This window comes from Bos mutus, chromosome 23, assembly GCF_027580195.1.
Source record: "Bos mutus isolate GX-2022 chromosome 23, NWIPB_WYAK_1.1, whole genome shotgun sequence".
Taxonomy (NCBI): domain Eukaryota; kingdom Metazoa; phylum Chordata; class Mammalia; order Artiodactyla; family Bovidae; genus Bos; species Bos mutus.
The window spans coordinates 24,516,818-24,527,401 of record NC_091639.1 but is presented as its reverse complement, the minus strand read 5'-3'; the positions used below and the strand labels follow the sequence as shown (position 1 = coordinate 24,527,401).

Here is a 10,584-nt window from a genome sequence, read left to right as displayed (position 1 = left end):
TATTTGCTGAAGAAGTAGAATTATTTGTCCAGTAGAACTTCCCATGTGCTTAATCTTGTTGGTTGCATCCTTCTGATATAATTTACCATGAGATTTATGGTTTGGGTTCCAGAAAATAACAATAACACAAATTGTTAACATTTGTTGACTGCTTAGTATGTGCCAACTATGTGTGAAGTGCCTGGTTTGTATATTAAATCCTTAAAAATCCTTATCTGTATGTGGTAAGTACAAACTTGATATATTTTTATGTGATTTTCAATTTGTAAATTTAAAATAGCATATTGAATATTAAAGTTTTATATTATGCATGTACTCTGAAATAATTCAAATAATTGTTCAAGAATCATATAATTTGAAATCATGAGGACTGATTTCCATCTTTGTTCATAGTAATGTCATATAGTGGCTGATAAAAATAAATATTTGCTCTTATTTTTTGGAATTAATTTTATTTCTGTTAAACTTACACAAAGACTTAATGAATGAATCCCTTTAATAAAATGCAACTACCATGAAATTTGTTTTCCTTAGTATCTCATGGGGAAGGAGTAAAGCATATGTCTATTTCCAGGACACTGATAGTAATGCTATACAATATAACCCTATATTATGATAACACATATAATGTAAACACACACACTACCTCCAATATTCTGGGTTATTAGCTGGTGAATCATTATATTTATATAACATTTACTTGAAATTCTATTGCCAAAAAATTCTTAGCCTATTTATGTATTTTTAGGTGACCTACATTTCTTTCGATATTAAAATTGTTATTTTATACATTTGAGATGATAATTACCAATCTAATTTTATTTAATCACTCATTTTAGAGTAGGTTTATTTTCATAGCAAAATTAAATGGAAGGCAAAGAGTCCGACACAACTGGCGACTGAACTGAACTGAACTGAACTGAACTGAAAGAGATTTCCACATATCTCCTGCCCTTACTGTAACTTCCCTATTATAAACCTCTCCTAAAAAAATAAATAAATAAATAAATAAACCTGAACCCTAACACTGACACATCAAATGTTAGCATTGACAAAGTCAATAGTTCAATAGTTTACGTTAGGATTCACTCTTAACATACGTTCTGTGGCTTTGTGTGACATGTATGTACTATTGTAGCATCATACAGAGTAGTTTCATTGCCCTAAATATCTCTTATGCTCTATTACCTATATTTTCATGACCAGCTCTGGTTCAGATTCCCTGCATTTACTAATTCCTTGTCTGGACTTTAAATTATTCTCTTGCTTCTACCTCACAGGCAGCTTTTAATTCTAGTTCCCACTTTTCCTCAAAATAAGCATGGATAAAGATCTGTTGCATATACCATAGCTTGACTAAAAATTCATAGGCCATAAGGAGGAGATATATCTTTTATTAGAGAGTAAAAACACAAAGTCAAATATTACAACTTGCCCTGAGTTCTCTCAGCAACCCCTTCATCAGTGATGTGTCACTAACCACTATACCCTGTCTATTCTCTAAGCCTAACCCAGTCCCACCTCCTCTCATTTTGGAGAGGAAAAAAAAATTCTCCAATAACATATGAAAAGAAATTCATCTATATCTCCAAAGTTTGAATCTCTTAAATCATTAAAGGGCTCAGAAAAACAATTTTCATATAACATAATCCATCCTTTTAAATAAAATATGGATATAACTAACAATGTTTTCTTCTGTATTTTCTATACTATGTATACTATGTATAAGGTACTTTCTATATAACAAGATTATTCAAATTCTGTCAATAACTCTGCAAAGAAAGTATTACCACTCCTACTTTATGAATGGGAAAATAAGATTCAGAAATGCTAGATACTTTGCCTAATGTTATAATTTAAAATCCTAGCTACAAAGTGCTGAGTCCTGTATTTGGATTTAGGTTGCTTTGCACTAAAATCTACTCTATCAGTTATGGTGTTTATATTGTATCTTTTTTCCCAGACACATTTTTAAACATTTTTTTGATTTAAATATATTAAAAAAAATCTTTACAAAGTAAGTCAGAAAGAGAAAAACAAATATATATTAACACATACATATGGAACTGAGAAAAATGATATGATGAACCTATTTTCAGGGAAAGAATGAAGACACATTCTTTCAAGGAATGGATTTGTGTTCCAATCACATTTTAAGCTCAGTGATGCAGATGGCCTGGGCAAAGACAGTTTCATACATTTCATAGTTCTTCCATAAAATAATCTGCAATGCAATGTATGGACTTAGTAATTGCAGAGTGGAAAGACTGAGACAATGAACCTAAATAATTTTCAAGGGCAAAATGACTCCAAGTCAAGTCACATACACTCCCAAGAGTGAGGCCTTGGACACACTGAGGACAGCCAGAGACTCTCATCTGTTGATCCATCCCCACTACAAGGACTTTGAGACTGTGAGTCTAGAGGAGGATATGGCACCCAAAGTTGCTGCCACATTATCTCTTCTATGCTGTTCCTCCAGAGATTTTTCTCTTGTAAGCTTATATTTCCCTTTGCCAGGAGGGGTGAGGGCAGGAGCTGAGGATACTGGTGGAGTTATTTCCAGGGCAAACAGGGATGCACCGAGATTCAGTGAGCCTGACTTAGGCTTATCTGCCTAGGAGCATCCTGGAGCCATATTCACTCTATTGTTCCACACATGCCACGTCAAGAAAAGTCTACATGGTTTTCTAGCAGGGATTCGCATAAGACATGAAGCAAACTACAGCTGTGTTCTTAAATATGTCTGTGGTTTCTACATCCATCCATTTTCCCATTGCTTCTAACCCTAAATAAGGACAAAGTATTTGGTCCTTCTCAGGCACCTGCTTTATTGTCTTATTCTAATGTTTCCTAACAAACATATTTCTTTTCCAACCTAGATAATTCTTATCTCTTCAACTGTGAGAGGGAGAGAAGAAAGTTTTTCTTATCACCACTAATTCTTTGACAATTAAAAGTTCTGAAAACTAATTTTGACTCTTGGTACTTTAGAGATTCAAAATTCCTTTTTCCCAACTTATTTCTCTGTCAAAATTTTTAAAGTGATATTAAAATAAGTATCACTTTACTTTTTGGTTTTTGTATTTTTGTTTTAACAAATCTTCACCAAAGGCAGAGAGTATATATTACCTTCATTGATGTCTGAATTTGGGGTGTGTGGCAGTGGTTAAGGATAATAAAAAAGGAAGACAGAAATATTAACTCCAGCTAAGATACCAAAATATTATCAGTCTCTACAAGCTGCTCCTGTGTTACTGGACATGAAACACAATCTGGAAAATGAGGTTAAATGGGCCTGAAGCAGAAGAGGCCATGGTTCTAATCAGCTCTGAAATGAAAGATGGGAAAAGTAAAGACCTCATAAAGGCATTTATTTCTTCCATGGATATATTAGTTTAAGGTCATTGGTGGATTAGGTAGGTGGGTGGGATATCTCAGGGATCCCATAACAGGTAACAATGGAGAAAAGAAAAAATTAGAAGGTCACGGGGAGAATCCCAAATGTATGTGAGCTCTGAGATGATACAGCACCTTAAGTCCCAGAGAAGAAGTATGAGGAGGAGGGTAGAAGGAGAGAAGGTACACGATGGACTTGGTCAGAAAATAGTTCTAGGTTATCCATTTTTTCTGTTCTCGAAGATGGACATTGCACCTGCAACAGGAAAGACATGAGATCAGTGGGTTCCAGGGGGCTCCTGTGCCACTGTCATGCTGTTTCCCAATTTAGCAACTTTCAACCACATTTGTGTCCACAACCTCTTCCCACTTTCCCTTGTCTGTACTATGTCCCCAGGAATTCTTACCTTCCTTCTGGAGTGTGACTCACAATGGCCCCTGGTGTCTGGAGGGGCCACCTGAGCGCAGACCTCGGATGATGAGGACAGTGCCCACCACGATGCCCACAAGGCCCACGGTCAACCCCAAGGCACAGACCACAGTCTCTGTCAGCTCTGACATAGGGGCTGGAATATCAGGTTCTGTGAAAGTGAAGTTATGGAACTCAGAATACAGAATATTTTTGTGCATGTGGATGGGATGGGGCGAGGAAGGGTTAGCTCCACACACTTGGGGTATGGGGCTTAGGGAGGAGAGTGAAGTCTGTCATTAGACACCCTGGAATGTGAAGTTTTAGGGCCATGAGATTTAGCAGATAATAGGCAGGGTGTTCTGGACTTGACAGAGAAAAGAATGTTCCAAAAGGGTGGAACTCGTACATACCCCAGTGTTTTAGCAGTGGCTTATCCAGGCCCCAGTGCTCCACTTTGCAGTCATAAACATCATCATCAGAAGGAAGGAAGGTGAGGTAACTGATCTTGGAGAAGGAATGATCATCCTTGGAGAGGAAGCTGGTCTCAGAAATACCCTCTATGACCAAGTGCCCGTTCTTCAACCATGTAATGTTGATCACAGGAGGAAAGATGTTGTCCACGTGACAGATGAGGGTGTTGGGCTGGCCCAGCATCACAGGAGACTTGGAAAACACAGTCATCTCAGGAACCTCTGTGGTGAGGAAACAGCACAGATGTGAAATGGGAATATCACTGCCCATTGCCTCTGGAGGAGCCCTCCCAGCAATGTCTCCCAGTCTAATAGTGGAGGAGCTCTTGCTTCCCTTCTGTTTGGGAGGCACCATGTGTTGCTTCTGCTTTATCCCTGTCCCTCTGTTTTTTGATGACCTGCTTGTCAAGTGGGAGGTCTGTGGGACCTCTCCATGAAATATTCAAAGACTGCATTATGGGAGTAGGGATCTTTCTATCATATGGAAATACGTGAGTTGGAAGAAGGCAGAGGATGAGGGTTCAGCTATTACCATGAGAAAATGTGGTGACTCCTTGGAAGGGAGAGAGTTTTATAGAGTGGTGAAGGGTATCTATCCCTAGGGAAAAGGGAGTGAGGCCTGGTTTGAAGGGTAGATTAATAAAGAGAGGCAGAGTGGGGGACACATACTGTTGGTAGCAGCAGTAGAGTTGGACCTTTGAATCACGATCTCCAAATTGTGCTTCGCTGTAGCTATGTTTCTCAGCGCACCCTGAGGGTCAAAACTTCTAAATTTACTAAACACAGGCAGATTCCAGACAGTCTCCCTCTTTTCCAGGTCCACGTAGAACTCTTCATCTCCATCAAATTCATGGGTATAGTAGCCAGAGGGACCATATGTGTGGTAGACGTTTATGCCATAGGCACCAATGTGGTCAGCTGAGTCGGAGTGAGGAGCAAGAAAGGGAAAAATAGAGAAAAGACCCTTATTAAGCAAAGTGAAAGAAGAAATTGACTATCAAACATTGTGGGCTTCCATTTGTGGCCCAGTTTCTAGACAAAATTCCCAGTACCTGCTCCTTCTTCGCTCTGTGTTGATAGTTGTCCAGTTAGTTAAAAAGCCTTGCAACAAAGCCTCCTTATCTTTACCATGAATCTTGACTCCTTTTCCAGACAGGAATATATGTAATATCCTTTTCATCTGATACTTGTCCTGGGCTACCAACTGTTGCTGAAGAACATCATTCCACTGTGTCAATTGGAACTAATTCACTTTTACAGTTTTAGCCTCAGCTGGATCCATGGTCCTGCTCAGTAGTGGTCCTTCTGCTTTCCTGCACCATTTCTTTTCATCCCTAATCTGTATACCCTCTAGGGGACAGAAATCACGTCTTTTCATCTTTGAATCCCCAAAATTTAGCTTGCTGTGTTCTCAAAAATGTGTATTAAGCGTCAGTTGTTATTCTTGAGAATTACAGAGATTTGGGGGAAGACTGACAGACATAGGTGGCCGAACCATAGGGAAGTCAGAATCAGCAGTGAGCAGAGCTGCATTATGGCTTGTGAGCCTTAAGTGTTGTTGCTTTTGTGAGTGCCTCCTTTTATAAAAATATTAAAAATGTATTTTATAGCCATATGATACAAAGATAAACGTAATTCAGTTTGGATTAAAATTTAAAGCATTTCCCCCTATTCTAAAAGTCTGCTTTTCTTCTAATTTTTAAGGAAACAATTTTTATGAGCCCTACAAGCAATGCAGGCCCTCGGCACTGTGCCCACTGCGCCTAGTGTGTAAATCAAGGCGGACAAGGATGCTCTGGTGCGATGAGGAAGAAGGGAAAATTGGAAGTGCTCTGGAGAAGCAGGTGAAACTTGCACTACCACACAAAATTAGAGTGATAGCTGCCGTGGTTAATAATGTTGTTGAAGGTTAGAGTAATCTTTCTTTCACCTCCCCTTTAAACCATTTGGCTTTTCTACTTTGGTTTTTACAAACCCACTTTTTCTGTCTATGAAACAATAGAGATATGAGCCAGGGATGGATCCTGGAAGGAAAGGAAGATGAAGAAATGTAAGAAGAGCGGGTGGAAAGAGGGGGACAGCAAGGCAGAGGGTCCTAAGGGACCATGTAATTAACCTGTGCTTGCCCAGTTTCCCTATACAGGTCTTCATTACATGAACTGAAAGATAGGCAATTTGGGCTGACAAATTGAGAATAATATAATTTAATTCTCCAAATTTTTCTTCAAAAAGTTCTTAATTTTAAAATAAAATTAAATATATCCTCTACTTTGTTTTAGAAAAATATGAAGTTATACTTGTGATAGTAATAATTTAAAAATAAGAATAATCATTGGTATTTATGTGTCTTCATTACTTGGAAAGCATTTCTATATGCCTTTTTTATTTGATTATTTGTGAGGTGACACAAATTAAGTAACTGAGATTAAGTGAGAACCATGTGGTAAAATGCTTTGTCTAAGACGCTCAGCTGGGCTTGCTCACCTACCTGTGCTAGAATGCCAGCATAGAAATGTATGTAGATCTGAGACCAAGTAAAAGTTACTCTTCTTCATATCCACACAGTATTCATAATTCATGAAACTATATACCCCAATATAAACTTTAGGAGAAATACATGAAAACTTCAAAAGTTATTCAGAAAATTTGGGAGCAATAGCTCATGAAATTTTTTCTAACAAAACATCTACTTGTGAAAACGTCTCTAATCTTTGAGACAATTGTGGTGAATGCCCTAGAGCCCTCCAGAATGTATTCACTGGATCCAATATCAGAAACAGAGCATGCAACAGCACAGGTAACAGAGAGAGTGGGTCTGGACCCTGATTTCCTGAAGGTGCAATGACGGTAACTTTTAGATTTGCTTAATATTGAGAATGCTTCCAGGAATCTCTATTTCTAGGCCAATCCCCTCCCCCTCCACCCCCACCCCTCCAATTCCCTGCTCCCTAATTTCAGTCTCCATATCCTTCAACCGCACACTCACCCACAATGTCTTCACTCCCAGAGGGACCCATCATGGTGGTCAGGGCGAGGGCCCCCCAAATCAGGGCTCTGTTCAGGATCATCCTGTTCTCAAGGTGGTCTCAGCAGTTGTTCTGAGTTGCAGAGCAATGATTGTGGGTTGAGTTGAGAGGGAATTCTAAAGATATCCAAGCCACACTCTGTCAGGTTAGGTTTTGACCAATCAGAAAAATCCTCTATGATGACACCTCAGTTGCCAGATGAAGACTTTGTACTAAGAGGCCTGGAAGGGACTGGGAAATCCCCTGGTTCTAATGCAGCCTCCACTCAGAGTGGACAAGAGGGATCTGTCTATGAAAGGTGGGAGAGTACTAAATCAGAATCTTCTCATTTATGTGTGTATGCCTGCTGGTGATGAGGGGTGGGGATTTCTGAACAGCCTCATGGATAGATGAAGATACAGCTAATTTGATGTCCAACAGGGCTATAGCTTCCAAAAAAATCTTCCCTGAGTTGTTCCCCCTCCCTGGCAGGTCCCATTCCCTCCCCTTTCCATTGACTCTGTATGTAGGTTAACTGTCTTTCTCTTTGTTTCCATAGTGATATGGAATTCTCTAAATACTGAATTGATCTAAGTGATTTCTGCCAAGTGGTAGCCAAGGAATACCTTTGCCTTTTCTACTTGTAGAAATCCAGTTGCGTAAATTATTCTTCTCATGCTCTCAAAAGCTCCAGTATTTGCACTCAGGGGAATAAAAAGACTTGTAAGGTCATATAGTGCTGCCTAAAGTAACTGCGTGATGTTTCATTTGAATTTTTCCCCTGCCTTGAGTATTCTTTATGTTCTATATTTTGGTGAACCTACCTACATTTAAAGGAATTTGGGGATCATTGATTACATTAAAGGACATTCTTGTTGACTTGCTGTATAATTAAGTACATCAACTCAAATACTGAGGGTAGAATTCAGGGAATTGTCCTGACTTAGAAAATTAGTTTTCTTCCTTTACTCTGTATTTTAGAATTCTTTATCCTGCCATATCAAAACTCCAGATATTTGTGAGGGACTAATGACGAAGCTAAAGTGAAGTGAGTGAAGTAAAGTCGCTTAGTTGTGTCCGACTCTTTGCGATCCCCTGGACTGTAGCCTGCCAGGCTCCTCTGTCCATGGAATTCTCCAGGCAAGAACACTGGAGTGGGTTGCCATTTCCTTCTCCAGGGGATCTTCCCAACCCAGGGATTGAACCCGGGTCTCCTGCATTGCAGGCAGATGCTTTATCCTCTGAGCCACCAGGGAAGCCCATGACTTTAGACCTTTGACTTTAGACCAAGCTAAAGTCAAAGACAACTTTTAGAGGGGGAACTTATTTTTTCAAAATAATTTATGTTTGTGTGTGTGTTATGAAAGCCACAGGTTAATGGGGGTTCCATTTGGAATCAATCACCCTGTCCCTGTTAGATGTTCCTCAGTTTCTCAGCACTGTCTTATCTCACAGTGACAAAGACTATAAAGAAGAGTGAGACAGAAAAAGCCCTGGTGTCTAGAGCTGCTTGTAATTAGGCCTTGTTGTTGCCAGGGCTGGCCTGCTACTCACAGCTAGGTTTTGGTATTTTCTTGTTGAACATAAGCAATGTTGTACAACAGCATCAGACAGCCATTCTGTGACCAGGATGGATCAAAACAGAAAACAAGGACCCTCAGAAATCATGACACAGACAAAATATGAACAACAGTGTCCAAATCATGAAAATGACCAAGCATACTTCTGTCCTAGATAATATGAATGACCTCTGCTTCTTTACGAATTACAGCTTTAGCCTCAGTACCTTCTAGGTAAGAGTTACTTAGATGGCTGATTATAGAATTACCCCACTCCACCACCTATTACAATTCCTGACAGAATCTAGTTGAGAACAAAGTCATTGTTTCTTAAATCATCCTCAAAATCACCAACACAAGCCTAAATCCTATAGTAGTTTAAGGGTCAGTTTCATGTGTTGCCAAGGCTATGGTCCTCAGTTATTCACTCAAATACTTATCTAGGTGTTGTTCTGAAGATATCCTGTACATGTGATTAAAGTCCATAATCAGTTGACATTAGGTAGGAGAGGTTATTCTAGATAACCTGGGTGAGCCTGGACCAATGAGTTGAAAAGTCTCAAGAACAGAGCGAAATTTCCCTGAGGGAAAAGAGATTCCACTGTGGGCTACAGCATCAGCCTGTGCTGAGAGTTCCAGCCTGCCTTTCCTGACAATAGCCCACCTTATGGTCTTGCACTTCTCTAGTTCACCCTCAATTCAGTTCAGTTCTCAGTCATGTCTGACTCTTTGCAACCCCACGGACTGCAGCTTGCCAGGCTTCCCTATCCATCACCACCTCCTGATGCTTGCTCAAACTCATGTCCACCAAGTCAGTGATGCCATCCAAATATATCATCCTCTATCATCCCTTCTCCTCCTGCCTTCAATCTTTCCCAGCATCAGGGTTTTTCCAATGAGTTGGTTCTTCGTGCATGAGTTAGTTCACCCTCACATTGTGTAAACTAATTCCTTGCAATAATTCTCTTAATAGATCTCTCCAAAAAATTCTGCTTCTTTGAATCCAACATCATCACACGAAGATACCCCATGATTCTCCATGGTGAGTTCATGAGCAATAAAACCAACTCGTTCATCCATGGATGTATTTCTGATGGACTTTGACTGAAGACATTAACAGCACTTCATTATATTGTTGTGAGGAACATACATATACTGCACCTGGAATGAAAAATTCCCAGGAGTTTTTAACTATACTTGTAATACATTAATATTAATATCATCTCCATTTGACAAGGAGAACACTGAACTTCAGAAAATTGAAAGTATTTGTCCAAGGTCACACAACTGGTGAGTGCAGAGCTGAAAAGTGGCAAGGGCAAACAATGAGTAGCGAGGGGTCACCTGTGTGACTTCAGAATACAATGTCCTAACATATTTAGGATACATATTTGACCCTATAGGTGGTTTAATCATTCTTTTTAGTCTCTTCTGTTATGGATGGATCAGGAGAAATTTTCAGGTTCTACTTGAGATATGCTCTTTTTACCACAGCATCCTCCTTTCTATGCAGTAAATAACATATTTCTCTCCCTCTCTCTCTCTCTTTTTTTTTTTCTGTATCCAGATTTACCTGCTTGACATTTTACAGAAATCAATTTTGATTTAGCAAATGGTCAGAAGTTTTCTTGATGGTGCGTCAGAATTTCACCTACTAACACTATAGTTAGAAAATACAACTCAAATTAGGAAGTTAGGATGTTAAACCTCAGGATCAGAATTGTATCTTGGGTGGGAAG

The 10,584-nt window shown here is 39.3% G+C and overlaps 1 protein-coding gene across 1 annotated transcript; it reads right to left on the bottom strand.

The window, feature by feature from the left end:
* Positions 1-1,374: 1,374 nt before the first annotated feature.
* LOC102270548 (SLA class II histocompatibility antigen, DQ haplotype D alpha chain) lies at positions 1,375-7,427 on the bottom strand. The gene is made up of 5 exons (XM_070360826.1): positions 7,268-7,427; positions 4,951-5,199; positions 4,222-4,503; positions 3,807-3,980; positions 1,375-3,655 (listed from the first exon to the last, which is right to left on the bottom strand). Exons 1-4 carry the CDS (start codon positions 7,347-7,349, stop codon positions 3,826-3,828), a joined length of 768 nt encoding a protein of 255 aa, XP_070216927.1. The 5' UTR covers positions 7,350-7,427; the 3' UTR covers positions 1,375-3,655; positions 3,807-3,825.
* Between the last annotated feature and the right edge of the window lie 3,157 nt (positions 7,428-10,584).

Coding starts and splice junctions, on each gene's coding strand:
- LOC102270548 (XM_070360826.1), bottom strand. CDS start 7,349: ATGATCCTGAACAGAGCCCTGATTTGGGGGGCCCTCGCCCTGACCACC. Junction 4,504..4,950: donor CTCTACTGCTGCTACCAACA/GTATGTGTCCCC, acceptor TCCTCACCACAG/AGGTTCCTGAGATGACTGTG. Junction 3,981..4,221: donor GCCACTGCTAAAACACTGGG/GTATGTACGAGT, acceptor TCACTTTCACAG/AACCTGATATTCCAGCCCCT.